Below are 16,868 nucleotides of genomic sequence, written 5' to 3' on the forward strand. Positions count from 1 at the left end.
CAGGGGAGGATGGTTACCTTTAATAGCCATTCAAACCTCTTTGTGTCAACTTGTGTGCATGTTATCAGGTCAAAAGGGTAGGTAAACTTTTGATCAGGGTCATTTGGGTAGCTTCTGTTGTCATTAGGAATTAAAAAGAGTAAACACAGTTGATTGATAATAAATGGCTTCAGCCAAACACTAACCATGAGTGAAAGAAATGTTTTTGTGGTGTTACTCATATTCTAGGAAAAATGGCCAAGAAATCATAAATTTTGCCAGGGTATGTAAAACTTATGAGCACAACTGTACAGGTCAGTATACACAATGCAGCACACGTTCAGCTCAGTACACCCTCCATACATGTCAGTATACACAGTGCAGTGCACCTACAGCTCAGTACACCCTCCTTTAGAGATGGACTCGGCATGTTCAGGATCTCACCTGCCCGATCCTGCCAGGAAGCTGAAACTGCACACCGCTAATCACAGGCAGTGAAACTTTTCCTAAACTGTGCAGCTGCGGATCTAGAAATGTCTAACTGCCTGTGATTAGCAGTGTGCAGTGTTGGGTGTCCTGGCTGGATCCTCAACACACCCGAGCCCATGCCTACCCTCCATACATCTCACTACACCCTCCATACATCTCAGTAAGCTTGTGAATGTGTGAGGAGCAATGCCTCATGGGACAAGTAGTCCTGGCAAGGAGAAGGAAGCGATTTGAAGTGATTCTAAAGGAAGTTTTATTTTACCTTACTATAGGGAAACTATATTCTACTTTGCAGCTCGCTATATAGGCACTCTTAAGACAAGAGAAGCAAGAAGTGTCAACATGGCTCCCAAGAAGAGGAAGTACAAGTACTTATACTTTGTCTCAAGTACTACCCGATATCAATTACAGATACCTATTTTTAATGTTGTGACCGTCTTTTTTTTTTTTTTTTTTTTTTTAGATCAATGAAAAATTACCGTTCCTTTATAATTATTAACAGTTCTTCGGTGGCTTTGAAATTGCGCTACTGCAGCGTAATTTCAAAGCAGCAGATTAGTGTAATTTGGACCTATTATTTAACCACTTGCCGACCGGTCACGTTGACCGTACTGCGGCAAAGTGGCTCGTTATCGTCCAGCGTCACAGACCTACGTCGCTGGACTTCCCCCCCTTGTGGGCAGCGCGCGCCCGCCGCTGGAGGCTCACTCCCGCTGTATTCAGTTACAGCGGGAGTCGGGCCAGGGGAAGAGAGGCGGTGATCACCGCCTCTCTTCCCCGATCGTCGGGGATCGAGTGTGGAAATCTGCCCGCTTGTGTAAACAAAGCGGGCGGATCTCATAAGTGACAGGCAGGGACAGATTACAGGATTCAGCATAGCTGAACCTGCGATCTGTGCCTGTGTCACTCAGTCCCCTCCCCCCACACACGTCAGTAAGCACCAGGCATACATTAACCCCTTGATCACCAATAAAAGTTAACCCCTTCCCTGCCAGTGTCATTTTTACAGTAACAGTGCATATTTATAGCACTGATTACTGTAGTAATGTCACTGGCACCCCCAAAAGTGTCAAAAATGTCAGTCAAGGGTCCGATCTGTCCGCCACAATGTCGCAGTCCCGCAAAAAAAAAAAAAAAAAAAAAAAAAAAAAAAAAAAAAATCGCAGATCGCCGCCATTACTAGTTAAAAAAAAAAAAAATTACATACATTTCCCGTACTTAGTAACTGCGATAACTTTTGCGCAAACCAATCAAAATACGCTTATTGCGACTTTTTTTTACCAAAAATATGTAGCAGAAAACAAATTGGCCTAAAAGGTTAAAAAATTTTGATTTTTACATTTTTTGGGGGGGAATTTCATATTAAAAAATGTGAAAAATATTGTTATTTTTTCAAAATTGTCGCTCTTTTTTTGTTTATAGCACAAAAAGTAAAAATCGCACAGGTGATCAAATACCACCAAAAGAAAGCTCTATTTGTGGGGAAAAAAGGACATAAATGTAATTTGGGTACAGCATCGCACGACCGCGCAATTGTCCGTTAAAGTAACGCAGTGCCGAATCGCAAAATATGGCCTGTTTAGGAAGGGGGTAAAATCGTCGGGTTTTAAAGCGGTTAAAAATACGCTCATTGAGAATTTTTTTGTCAAAGACATGTAGCTAAATACATTTTGGCCTAAATATATGACAAAAATTGAATATATTGGATATTTTTAACTGTCAAAGTAGAAAAATATTGTTATTTTTTCAAAATTTTCGCATTATTTTATTAATATCAATATTAAAAAATAAAAAGCGCAGAGGTGATCAAATACCACCAAAAGAAAGCTCTGTTTGTGGGGGGAAAAAAGGACGTAAATTTAGTTTGGGTATGGCGTTGCATGACCGCGCAATTATCAGTTCAATTCGCACAGTGCCGAATCACAAAAAGTGGCCTGGACGTAAGACAGCAAAATCCTCCGGTGGTAAAGTGGTTAATGGTGGCTTGTGACTTCATTTAACAGAATGCAATGCAAGTTATTGGAATTGCAAAAAACTGGATTTTTAACTTACCGTAAAATCATTTTCTATTAAGTTCATTGACAGACGCAGTTCCTGATGCCTATCAGTAGGGTTATACTGCCCCCTACAGGAGTAGGACGCTAGACAGAAAAAAGTTCTGGATACGCCTATTGGCAATCCAAGAGGGTACACCCTCTCTCTTCCTGCATAGGATGTCAGTTTTGTATCAAAGCAGTGTCAGAGAAGTAATACCATCCCAACTGAAAATAGAGGGGCGGGTACTGCGTCCGTCAACGAACTTAAGAGAAAATTGGATTTTTTAAGAACTTACCGTAAAATCCTTTTCTCTGAGTCCTTTGACAGACGTAGCTCTTAATGCTTCTTCACTAATGGGTATTGCGCCATCTACAGGAGTAGACTAGGCATTGAAAATTTTCACTCGACACGCCTACAGGGGCTGTCCCTCACTATATAAACCCAGGCACACTGTGCTCTCAAATGAGTTTCCTAGCAAGCAGTGAAAGAAGACACAACCAACCCCAAAAAAGAGGGGCGGAAGCTGCATCTGTTAAAGAACTTAGGAAATTGGATTTTTGTAAGAACTTACCGTAACATCCTTTTCTCTCTTACGTCCTTTGACAGATGCAGCTCTTAATTCTTCTTCACTAATGCGACGTCCCAAAGCAGTGTAGGCATGAGGGGTGGGAAGAACGCAACCAAAACCTGTTAACTTATTTCCAAGGCTAACAACTTAGCCAACTGGACAACAAAAAGCTCAACCAAACAGCAGCCTGCAAAACCTTGTGGCCAAATGAGGCATCCGTGGATGCCATTAAATCAACTTCATAGAATTGTAAAACGTGTACAAACGACCAAGTCCCCTCTTGACACACCTGAGCAACAGAAGCCTGATGGCGAAAAGCCCAAAAGGCACTCAGCGCTCTAGTAGAACGCACTCTCACCAGGAAGGAGAAAACCTGATCCCTTAATGAAGAAGCTCGAACAATTGTCTGCCTGATCCATTCTGACATGGTCGCAGCAGAGGCAGCCAAACCCCCACGAGATCTCTCAGGAAGGATAAACAAGGAATGAGATGTCCTAAAGGACTCTGTGGCTGACAGAAAAACCCTGATCGCCTGAACCACATCCAGCGAATGCAAGGCAAATTACTTTCTGTAAGAAATCTAAGACCCTCGCCACCGAAAATGAGCATGGACACAACTCTGCAATTCACCCCAGACAATATGCCTCTTCCAAGTGCGATGAGAAATCTTCCTGGAAGTCGCCTTCCTAGCTTCCAGCAAGGCAGAAATCACAGAATCAGAGAGACCTGTTTCCCAACACCTGCCCTTCACAGCCTTGCCATTAAATGCCAGCGACCGTAAAGCAGGATGGAAGATCAGCCCTTGAGACAGCAGATTCTCCCTCAGAGGCAGCCGCCAGGGAAGCTCAAAGACAATCATTGCTAGGCCTGCATACCAAGACCAGCAAGGCCAGTCTGGGGCTACCAGAATCACCGGCACCTGTTCCACCGCCAACCTGCGGAGGAACCTGACAATAGCTGTATCGGAGGAAAGGCATATATTGGCCTATACCGGCTCCAAGAAAACACCAATGCAGCATCGGCCAGAGGATCTCGACCCCTGGCAATGAACCTCTTAACCGTTAAGACGAGACGCAAAAAGATCCACCTCTGGAGTTCCCCACAGGGTACACAGGAGATGAAAAATCTTTGGATGCAGGGACCATTCCCCCTGAGCCAGAACCAGAGGACTAAGGCACTACGCCAGCCAGTTCCCCACTCCTGGAATATGAACTGCGGAGAGAGCCGGAACAGGTTTCCCGGCCCAAGTCAGACTCTTGGCCACCACCCGGGCACTCTTGGTGCCCCTTAGATGATTGACGTAAGCCAAAGCCGTGGCATAATCGGATTGTACCCAAACCGGAAAGCCGTGCAGCCGAGTCGCTCAATGGAGCAGGCAGAGCCCGATTACCCTGACCTCCAGGACACATTTCGGCAAGGAGGATTCCGCTGTGGACCAGAGTCCCTGGCACAGAGTCTGTTCAGCACTCCACCCCAGCCCTATAGGCTGGCATACGAGGTGACCACCGTCCACAACAGTGGTAGAAAAAAAAAAAAAAAACTTGCTCTGGCTCAGAGCTGGCAACAGAAGCCACTGCGAGAGCTCTAACCACGTGGAGCGGCTCAGACATACCTTTCTGTCTAGGGACTGCAGATCCTTGTTCCACCTGACAAAAATCTCTATCCATAGAGGTCTTGTGTGAAATTAAGCTAAATGGGACCAAGTCCGCAAAGGAGGAGAGACCATCGCCCATCAGCAACCGGATCTCGCTATACAACATCCGAAGCTGGTCCCCGGGGGGAGAGAAACTCGCCAGAGACGAGTCCAAATTCATACCCAGGTAATTCAATCGCACCGACGGAGTCAACGCAGACTTCTTAAAGTTGATGGTCCACCCGAAATCCTGAAGGGTCTGAACCGTGATTGACAGGTCGCCCAACAGGGTTGGATGAGAACTTGCTCTCAACAGGAGATCGTCCAGATGTCCGAGGACCGCAATCCCCTTTTTCGGAGCAAAGCCAAAATCGGAGCCAAAACCCTGGGGAAGACTCTGGTAGCGGAGCCAAGACCAAAGGGTAAAGCCACAAATTGAAAGTGCTCCTCCGCCACTGTGCAAGGAGATCCTGCACTGCCTCTCCGAGATCCATCAAGCGATCCGGAGACAAACAGAGAATGGAGGAAACAATCTGTCTGCTGGACGAGACCGAACTTTGACCTTTTGTACCCCGAACAAATTTGTTCGGGAACCCATTTGTCCTGAATCAGACGTCCAGGGTTCCTGGAAGTAAGACAGATGCTCCCCCCAACCCAGAATCGGGTGAGGGCGCCCCTTTTTGCAGAAGAGGTTTCCACCAAACCGGACCGGCTAGTCTCGGGCTAACCCGACTAAGCCTTCCAGTCACCTCCAGAGGCTCTGCACGGTTTACGTTTTTCTTGCACCCTTGAGGCCTGAAAAAAACCATCTGTGAGCCGAGAAAGAGGGTACCCCCTTACGGCAAGGTGCCTTGCCTTTTGAGGATTGGGGTAGCAGAGAACTCTTACCACCGTTAGGCCCTTGATTAACTCATCCAAGGAGTCACCAAAAAGGCGTTCACTTAAAAAAAAAACGGGAGATCAGTTAAGGCCTAGTCCGCCAACCAGCTCTGCAGCCACACCATGCGGCGTATGGCAATCCCCACCGCTGACACTCCAGCAACCAGAGGAGTCACGTCCAGGGCCACAGCACACAGGTACACCAGGGCCTGGGCCATCTGGTCCGTGAGCTCATCAGAGGCGGGGGAACTGTATCAGCATTCAAGTTACCCCTAGGCACTGCAACCCATTCTGTAACCGCCTGAAAAAAACGACTTGAATACAGGCTTAAGTATCGAGCCCGCCAGCAAATGCAGATGGCGGGAAAGGGATTCCACCCATCAGTCCACTGGGTTCGTAAACACCGGGGAGACTTCCACAGGAACCACAGTAGATTTGTTCAGGAAACAGGGTTATCCACCTTATTTGAGACTGAGTCAGCAAAGGGATAACTGCGTTTAAATCGCTTTTGCACCACTAGTACGTGCGTAATGCGCCACTGCTCATTCACCATATTGTGAAAGTCCTTGGGACAAGGGAACCCCTGACCCGACTTCTGGGCTTTTGCGGGAGCCAAAAACTACCCGCTGTCCTGACTGTGTGGGTTCATCATCCATTTTCAATTTTTCCCTTACTGAAGAATCAGTGCTTCCACCTTAGCATGTTCCCACGCTGCAGCCGAGGAGGGCATATCCTCCTGACCATCTGATTGCGAGGACAGGGATCCCTCAGGACTGGGATTGCAGCCGAGGAGGGCATATCCTCCTGACCATCTGATTGCGAGGACAGGGATCCCTCAGGACTGGGATTGCAGCGGAGGAGGGCATATCCTCCTGACCATCTGACTGCGAGGACAGGGATCCCTCAGGACTGGGATTGTCGTCCAGATTGTTGACCATATTGGCGACCATATCAGGCTCTGAATCAGAGGACTGAGAAGGCAGTGGCCATTTCTGGATATCGACTTGTGTTATCACAAAGTCCACCTTTTGATTCCAGATTTTTCAAAACTGCAGACAGAGACATGAGAAACTGCGATCAGGATTGTCCGGCATGCGCACTAAAAGTCTAAGGGGTATGTTTTACCTTGGGACGCCATTTTGCAAATTTTAGAAGAAAAAAAAAAAAAGAGTGCACTGCCCCTTTAAATTGCGATCACGGTCCGCACCGCTGTACGGCGTTGCATCCGGAGTCCCCCTTAAAGGCTGGCAGGAGCAAAAGTGTGCCCGAGGAACACCCAAAGGAAACAAAACCCCTTACTTATCAGAAATAGCAGCTCTGTAGTGTAAATTTCCAGCATTAAAATATGTCTGACAGGAAGTGATATATCGCCACTAGACGCCGCACACTGTAGCTTAAGGCTACAAGAAAATGGTGCCAATAGTAAAGTATAGGAAGCTCAGGGATAATGGCCGCTGCTCTTACACAAAAGAGAGACAATGCCAACACTTAAATGGCGGGCGAAACCCCAGCCCAACTGTCGCTTGTAGTTAACCAGGAGGATCCCCCTGACACTAGCTAGCGATAGCGAGTAAAAGAAATAAACATTCCCAAAATAAAATAAAAACTGAGACCGAAGACCCAGCAGGGAACCTAGGTAGCAAGAAACTGATTTGAGAGCAGTGTGTCTAGGGTTATGTCGTGAGGGACAGCCCCTATAGACGTGTCAAGTGAAAACTTTTCACTGCCTAGTCTACTCCTGTAGATGGCGCATAACCCATTAGTGAAGAAGCATTAAAGAGGAAGTAAACCCTCCTCTGCAACTTGAACCTATAGGTAAGCCTATATTAAGGCTTACCTATAGGTACTGTAAATAAACATGTACCGTTTAGGAGATATTTACTTTGCATGCAGCCAGTGACACCACTGGCGCATGCGCTCTGAAGGAACGGCCGATCGTGCCGTTCCTTCAGAGCCCCGTGCCGTTACGTTCAGCTCCCGCGAGCATGCGTGGGAGTGACGTAATCGCGGCTCCAGCCAATCAGATGGCCGGATGCCGCAAACCCGGAAGAAGGGTGACACAACATGTCACCGATGAGAGAGGGGAGCGGTCGGCACTTCGGGGCTTCGTTCCTAGGTATTTCATAATGAGCTAGTATGCAATGCATACTAGCTCATTATGTGTTTTTCTTTCAGGTGTTCGTTTTTAAAAAAATAAAAAAATAGGAGGTTTACAACCTCTTTAAGAGCGGAGTCTGTCAAAGGACACAAGAGAAAAGGATTTTACGTTCATTGACGGATGCAGTCTCTGATGCATATCAGTAGGGACGTCCCAAAGCAGTGCCATAAAATGAGGGGGTGGGAACAGCAGAAAAAAAACAAGTCCGCAAGGATAAACATAAACCAACCAGGCAACATAGAACCCATCAGAACATCAAGATGAGGTCCACCTGAAACAAACAGTAAACACCCTCAAGGAAGGCCAAAAAGCCCCCATAAAACAGCAGCCTGCAAAACTTTGTGGCCAAAAGAGGCATCCGCAGATGCCAGCACATCCACCTTATAAAATTTGGTAAAGGTGTGAACAGATGACCAGGTAACCGCCTTGCAAACCTGAAGCACAGATGCCTGATGGCAAAAAGCCCAGGAAACACCAGGCGCCCGAGTAGAATGCACCTTAAAAAGGGAAAGGTGGAATCTGACCCTTAATTGAATAAGCCTGCACAACTGTCCATCTGAGCCATCTGGAAATAGTCGCAGCAGACGCAGGCAGCCCTTTCTTATGGCCATCCGTGAGAACAAAGAGCGAATCAGACTTTCAAAAAGACTCGTAGTCGCCAAGTACAACCAGCTTGCCTGAACCACATCCAGAGTATACAGTGCAAACTCCTTAGGATGTTTTTTGGCTTAGGACACAGAGGGTAACACAATGTCCTCATTTAAATGAAAACTGAAAACTACCTTCAGAAGGAAGGACGGATCCGGATGAAGTACCACTTTATCCCTGTGAACCACCAGGTAGGAAGAACAACACGGCAACGCCACCAGTCCCGACACCCTGTGTGCAGAAATGATAGCCACCAAAAAGGCCACATTCTGGGATAAGGTAAGCAGGGGAATCTCCTGAATACTTTCGAAGGGAGGTTTCTGGAGAACCGACAACACCCAACTAAGGTCCCAAGGTGACAACAGAAGTCGCACTGGAGGTACCAAGTGTCGCACCCACTGGATGAAGTTACGTACCAGGGAATGGGCGGCCAATGGCCTTTGGAATAAAATTGCCAAGGCGAGACCTGACCCTTAGAACTCAAAGCCAGCTTTTGATCAACTCCCCATGGAAGAAAAGTCCAGATCCGAGCCACCGAGTAAGAGCGAGGGGGAGCCCCAAGAGACTCACATCACGCAATATACGACTTCCACGTACGATGATAAACATTTCTAGAAGTTGCGTTCCTCGCTTGAAGCAGAGTGGAAATCACTGAAGCAGGCAAACCCCTGTCCTTCAGCACCTGGCTTTAAACATCCAAGTAGTCAAAGCCAGCGACCGTGAAGCAGGATGGAAGATTGGCCCTGGAGACAGTAGATCCTCCCTGTGAGAAAGTCTACAAGGAGCAACTGCATCTAGTCTGATCAGGTTGGCGTGCCAGTCCGAAGCCACAAGAATGACCGGAATTCCCTTCTGCCTTGATACTGCGAAGCAGTCTTGGCAGCAACTTGAGAGGAGGAAAGGCATACATCAGCTGATACTGACCCCACGGGCCACCAACGCGTCTGCGGCGTCCGCCAGAGGGTCCCGGGAGAGGGCCACAAACCTCTGTACTTTTCTGTTGACCCGAGATGCCAACAAATCTACATCTGGAGTGCCCCAACGAAGGCACAACTGCTGGAACACCTCTAGATGGAGGGACCATTCCCCCGCATCCAAGGCATGTCGACTGAGATAATCTGCCTGCCAATTTTCCACTCCTGGAATGTGAACAGCGGAGGGAGCTGGAACAAAAACGTTCCACCCAATGAAGGATGCCCGCCACTGGCAAGGCCGCAAGGGCACTTTTGCTGCTCCCTTGGTGATTGGCATAAGCCACGGCCGTGGCATTGTCCAATTGAATGCGCACTGGACAACCCTGCATGTGCTCGTTCCAGTGGACTAGGCAAGGCCGGATCGCTCTTAGCTCCAGAACATTCATCTGTAACCTAGATTCTTCCAGGGACCAGACTCCTTGATCAGACAACCTGCTGAGAACTCTTCCCCCCCCCCCCCTTTATTTAGGGAGGAAGGATTTCCCTTGCTTGAGCATCGGGGACCGAAGCCACCAGATCAGGGACCCCTTGGCCGCCTGGCTCGGCTGGATCTGAACGTCCAGGGAATTTGGATTCTTGTTACAATTGAGAAGGATTTCCTTCTGGAGGATTCTCGTGTGAAATTGAGCGAAGGAGACTGTCTGGAAGGACGACACCATCAGTCCCAGAACTCTCATGCAGGTCTGAAGGGACGACCATTTGCTGGTCAGCAACAGCTGAACCACAGTCTGGAGTTCTTGGAGTTTTGCCTGAGGAAGAAGCACCCCCAGCTGAGGAGGAGCCCAAAGTCAGGCCTACGTAATCCAGTCTCGTGGAAGGGACCAAAGGCGACTTCTGAAAGTTCAGAATAAACCCAAACGCCTCCAGAGTTCACATGGTGATTGCCAAATTTGTTTCCAGCACCGTAGGAGACTCCGCATGGAGTATTGACCCGAGACACCAACAGATCTACATCTGGAGTGCCCCAATGAAGGCATTGCATGACAAGGGCAACCGCAAACACCGGTCTCAGTGCAGACCTCGCCAGGGAGTACATATTGCGGGCCACAGCCCCCGCTTCCTATCCTACGGATCCTTAAAGGACAGGGAATCCTGCACTGGGATAACGGTAGCCTTATCCAGTCTCAAGACCAGAGGGTCCACCATAGGTGGCACAGTCCACTTCTTTATAAGGGACTCCTCAAACGGATAGCATCTAGCAATCCGCTTAGGCACCCCAGAGGAACGGTTTGGGCGGTCCCATTCTTTTTTGAGCACGTTGTCAAAATACACGGGAAAGGAAAAAAGCTTTGCGGCTCTGGATGGCTTGCGAGTGCCAAAAACGTAAACTGCGCCCCAGTCGCAGCCGTAGCTGCATCCTCCATTTTCAGGGTCTCACACACAGAAACAACTAGTGCGTCCACCAGCGCCTTATCTTGCGCGGCAGCGGAGGTAGAAAGGTCATCCTCACTGTCAAGAGGAGAAAGGGCGTGAGGCAGCGGACTTGGCAGGGAGACTCACGTCTGCGGTGGCTGAATCAGACTCACAACCTGAGGCATCAGATGAGGAAGGTGTAGGTGGAGGGCGTTTCTTAGCACCTTGCCCTTTAAAGACCACCTCCACCCAGGACACAAACGCTTCCAGGACCGCCAAAATTGCATAGGTAGACAGCTGGGATCCAGAGGGCCCTGCGGCCTCCCTAAGGGGGTCAGGTAGGGACACATGATCTGCAGGGGTCCATGTTGCACCAAGGGAATCAGTCAGCAAAAAGTCCGCCCCCTGAAGGTCAGGCAATCACACTGGAGACCCCAGGAGAGAGAGAGACCCCCAGACTCATCACTGTACCAAGATGCAGCGGAAGGCCCCAGAACGTCTGCACGTGTCCGTAGCATCTATACATCCAGCCCGTCGCCCAGATTTGGCATAGTTGCCTGTAGATGTCGCAGGAAAAAAATCCGGAGAAAAGCTAACTAAAAAAAATAAAAAAATAAAAAAAAATTAACTAGAAAAAAAAAAACTTCCCATCAGGGAACAAGGTCCTTACTCCTGACTAAACAGATTAACACTGACATCCTATGTGTAGAAAAATATACAGAGTATATTCCACGCGCCAAGGATAAGGTGTATATTTATATGCAAACAACTGGTGTGCCTATGAGTGAATCAGATATAAATATAGAGAAAAAGTTTAGGATAAAGCAGCTGCTGTACAATAAAAGGTGTACTGACAGATGAATGGTCTTAGAAAAAGGCCAAATACAGCGCTTGCTGGTTTGGATGTCTAATATATAGCACTATCCATGCCAATCTCTGTGGTAAAATGTAAGTAATCAAATAAATATCAAAAGTAAATAAACATAAAAATTGCAAGGATTCCCAATAAAGTTAAGCATGTGCCATAAAGTGCATAAGTGACTTGGTATATGACATACAGAATTTCAGGTAAAAATATCAAATCGGCAATAAAAACAGTTCAAAGTAAATGGTGACTTTGTGCTCAAAATAATGTCCTTCGTGAAAGTGAATCTTCACAATTCGAAGGTGCAAGTGCTCTGGCTTGATTGGCTATAACATCGATTTCTTGTCCCAGGTGAATGGGTAATTTGGATCACTTACCAGATTTAGTGGGTCCTATATGCCATATGGCATTAAGACCATTCAGGCTTTGGTGGCCCCCTGGGCCAAATGGATTCCCCTTTTTAGTGGTCCTGTGGGCTGGTAACGGCTCCTCTAGGCTCCGGGGTGTAACGACCCAATATGGTAGGGAAGGAGAAAGAAGGCTCCAAATAGCGTAAAAGGATTAGGTAGTTTATTACCCATAAATTGGGTTCAGATTGTAAAAACAAAGGTACACTATCACCTTTTATATGTCATACACTAAGTCACTCATGCACTAAGGATATTATTTTGAGCACAGAGTCACCATTTACTTTGAACTGTTTTTATTGCTGATTTGATATTTTTACCTGAAATTCTATATATGTCATATACCAAGTCACTGACATCCTATGCAGGAAAAGAGAGGGTGTACCCTCTGGGACAGCCCATAGGCATAGCTAGAACTTTTTTTTCCGTCTAGTTTCCTACTCCTGTAGAGGGCAGTATAACCCTACTGATATGCATCAGGAACTGCGTCCGTCAATGAACGATAGAGAAAAGGTATCGGTTTTAGTATCAGAGCATCCTTTCCAGCAAACTATACAATGAAAAAGAGGGATAATTTAGTCCACATATAGCCCATACAGAATTTATAGTGTTAATATGTGGTCACACACCTTTAGCACCTGATAGTTTAAATACATGTACAAGCTTTTGGGATTGAGCACAGGTATATCTTTTCCCACCATAAAGTGATTTGTAATTACCACTGAATAGAGATCTTCAGGAACAAATTGCCTTTTTTTTTAAACTTTACGTAATAACTAAATTATACGTCACACTGAGGTTTTATTGTTTTTTTTTATCCGATTAATCTAAACAATTGGCCAACTAATCGATAAGAAAATAATCTTTAGTCGTAGCCCTACAAATCATCGATATAGCGCCAATATACCACACAATGTATAACCATAGGTCATATAAAGTCTGCTTATTAGTGCATCTGTCAACAGACATTGGGACAGACCTCAAATAGAGGCAATTGGGCCAGCAGAATACACAAATAGTTATAACACCTCTCTCTTCACCAATTCACATATTTTCTTCTACGATTAAATATGAAAGAAAATCATGCCACCGATTCAAAAACAAAAAAAGGATTTGAATTACATTACCAAAAACAATATAATTCAACATTAAAAAACATGTTCTTCTAAGTTCAACATTTACTATAATTTTACCATTATACATCTTGCCATTAACCCCTGAAACCAAAATGTAGATTGAACAAATTTACCTTTGTAATCAAGATCTGTCTAGTTATAACATGAATAAGATGAACATTGCCGTTTCTCTCTCCAACCAACAGAAACTGTCCTTCATGACAAACGCCCACAACATCTACTTCAGTATCTGCAAAATCAATAAAATGAGAACAAAAGTGAATTTTTTTTCTGGGCTTCATATTTTATTTTAAAATATATAGTGTAAACTGCACTGAAGATGTAGTGAGACTTTAGGTCCGAAAGATATATGAAGGCTGGAAAGAAATATGAGAACATTTGAGGATTTCTTGGATTGTCTGTTAAAGCAAATGCTTTGTGATTTCTTTTTTTTTTTTTTTGGAGGGGGATACAAACACCAGACATTATTTTTTGAATCCAGGTTTTTTTATTGAGATTTTACAAACATACACGACAAGAGATCAAGGAATCATATTTGTGCATATAATTATACATTACAGACAATATAATTGGTCAAAATGTATGTATCCAGCAATGGGAATAGTATGCATAAGAATCACCATCCCTCTTTCCTCTCCCCTTTTCCTCCCCTCAAAACAATCAAGATGGGGGAACGAAAAAAAAAAAGAAAAAAAGCAAACCAAAACCTAATAAACTTATTAAAAAAATGTACACTTCATCAAACACTTCATCAAACACGTGTGTACTGTAAAAAGAAAAAGAAAGAAAGAAACAACCTCTGCATGTCTAGGCACAATGGATATAGAGTGATATTAATTCACAAAGTTCGCTAAGGGTTAATATCCTATCATCCTATTATTAAGTTGAAACATGTCACCTATAACCATGTTACACCAAGCCAGAGGAAACTCTTTCATCAAGGACCCTATTTTGAACTAGCTGTAATGTGGCCAGTCCAGGGGTACCTAGCAAGGGATCCCATATTTGTTCAAATTTTGTAGGACTACCCCTATTGCTGGAAGACTAGTTACTCCCTTACCAGAACTGAATAACCAGAGGTAACCCAATGTTCATGGGAGGGAGGTGTTGCAGATAGCCTTTTCTGTGCCATAAGTTTCCGGGCAATAAACAGGACTCTAATAATAGCTACATATGTGTGTGACATGTATAGTTTTTCATCTAATCAACCCAAGAGGAAAAACAAATAAAAAGGCAATAGAGATGTGGGGAAATCAAGCCCCTGAGTAATTTTGTCCTCCCATACCTTGAGGGAATGGGTAGTAGGATTCAATGGGAAGATTTGGTGGGCAAGGGATCATGGTGTATAGCTTCAATACCAACCCATAAAGCAGTTTCCATAGGATTTAGTTTGTTGGGAGAGTTGAGCTGCATAATAAAATGAAATTTGCCTACCCCCACCTCCCAACCACCACGTTGTTTTGCTTGAGTAGACTAATACTTGAGGGGCAGTGAGAATTAAATAACTCTGGAGGAATGAGAACAGGAGGCACAACAGACAGCAGAATTGTCAGTGTAGTGTTAAATGCATTAGCAGATTTATTTACACCAACAAATTGAAGCCAAACTACAGCTCACACTTTATAATCAGTTACAGCGAACCGTTTTTTCCTAATGGGATAACGGTTTTGCATGAATAAATAAAAGCTGATCATATTAAAATCACCCCATGCCAGTATTAGTGGTTTGCCGCATCCAAGTAAACTGATACATACCGCTGGAGAGCTTGTGCAAAACAATAGACTTTCTGGCTGGACCACCAGATGAAAAAAGCCTTAAAAAAGAAAACCAATGCAGCCATCGCATTTAAAGTGGAACTTCAGTCATTTTTTCATCTTTCCATCTATTAAACCTTCTGCCCTTGTTGTTTTAACTTTGGATAGTAAAACATTTTTTTCCTGCCAGTACAGCCTATATACATCTTATACAGCCCACTTATTTTCTTGCCTGCTAAAAAGCCTGCAGTGATGGCGAACCTTGGCACCCCAGATGTTTTGGAACTACATTTCCCATAATGCTCATGCACTCTGCAGTGTAGTTGAGCATCATGGGAAATGTAGTTGCAAAACATCTGGGGTGCCAAGGTTCACCATCACTTGCCTAGGGTAATGACATCATGCACGGCTCTCTCTCTTACTTTCGTGACAGTTTGCCAGCAAGGGAGGGTGGGATGAGTCATAAGATAGAAAGCCTCTGTGTAAATCCAGGAAGTAAACAGGCAGCAGATTCAGCTGCCCACAGGTAAAATGGCTTCAGCCAGATTTAGTTAAGGGAGGGGGCGTGGCCGAACAGCGGATGTAAGCAGACGTGTGCACCGCTCGCTCCGCTGGCGATTCTTGCCGTTATCCTGTTGGAGACCGATGTGAAAATCCCCAGAGAGGGTAAGTATGCTAGCACAACGCTCTGGTACTCCAGGGGTGCTGGTGAGTCCTCTTCGCCCCTCATTCTATGGCCAAACAGCAGAGAGACAGGAAAACCTCCGCCGCCCTGCAGGCCCAAGATGGCGCCCTCCCCCCAGCGTGTCTCCCAGAAGAAGTACAAGGAGGCAGCGCAAAAACTCTTCTCTAAGCCAACATCCAGGGATGCTTCCTCTGCGGGAGCCACATCAACTGCCTCTTCAGGCTCACAATCTGATGCGGATCACATTGTCCCGTTGGGGGACCTTTCTGGTCAGCTATCTGACTGGGACGCGGCGCACACGGCCCAGGCCTCCAGGTTAACCCTGCCTGCTGCCTTGGATGCGGAGCCTACGCTCTGGGACATTAAGGCTGCCGTGACCACCTGCAACTCCTTGATCACAAGCTAACGGCTGAAATAAAAGGGGTCAAGGCTGATATTTCATTTGTCCGGCATGATATGCAAAAATTGCGGGAGCGGACATTGGCGGTGGAGGGCCAGGTCAGCTCCCTTGAAGATGACATGGCACACCTCTGCAGAGAGGTTAACCACACTGCTTTACTGGCTGCTCATCAGGCCGCATGCTCGGATGACCTGGAGAACAGAATGCAGCGGAACAATGTCAGGGCGATTGGAATCCGGGAAAAGGCCTTTATTGAACATTGGCTGGTGGAAACATTTGGAAAAGAATCCTTCACTCCCATGTTCTCGGTGGAGAAGGCACACCGGGTGCCCATGCGTCCTCTTCCCCCCCCCCCAGCAGCCCCCCATTGCACCTTGATCTTTAAACTTCTCAATTATAAGGACAGAGACACTATTTTGGCTAAATCTAGAGGGATGCAGGGGAAGCTTGTTGTGGATAACGCTAAAGTCTCCTTGTTCCCCGACTACTCTGCGGAGGTACAGAGCAGAGGGCGAAATTTACAGATGTGAAGAGAAGACTCTGGGACTTGAGTGTTCAGTATGCCATGCTTTACCCCTCCAAACTGTGTGATTGCCAGAGATTAAGTCCTATTCTTTGACAAACCAGCTGCTGCTGCACAGTGGTTGGATGCTGAGGGGAGAGCTCTGCGAGCAGCTGTTTCACCACGTCGGGGAGCACCTTGATGGAATTTTTCCTGTCTCATACCTTTACTGGCTGGTCCCTCACTGTCTTTGCTGCCATGAAGATCGGCTTTCTCCAATTCTACATCCACGTTAGGCGGGAGCTGTTATACCTGTGTTGACTGTCTCAAGTTCCTCACAGCTCGCTGTTCTTTATGGGATTACTGTGCCATCTGTAATCTCTGACCGGTTTCCCCCTGGA

The 16,868-nt window shown here is 46.1% G+C and overlaps 1 protein-coding gene across 1 annotated transcript in view; it reads right to left on the reverse strand.

Annotated features, from left to right (window-relative positions):
• The window catches only part of KNTC1 (kinetochore associated 1), a 792,142-nt gene that overhangs the window by 686,309 nt on the left and 88,965 nt on the right, over positions 1-16,868 (reverse strand). The window contains exon 4 of the mRNA XM_082256649.1: positions 13,240-13,355. Within this exon, the coding sequence (XP_082112775.1) occupies positions 13,240-13,355 (116 nt within the window). The remainder of the gene's footprint in view (positions 1-13,239; positions 13,356-16,868) is intronic.

Source organism: Pelophylax lessonae, assembly GCF_965119305.1.
Source record: "Pelophylax lessonae genome assembly, chromosome: 1".
Taxonomy (NCBI): Eukaryota; Metazoa; Chordata; class Amphibia; order Anura; family Ranidae; genus Pelophylax; species Pelophylax lessonae.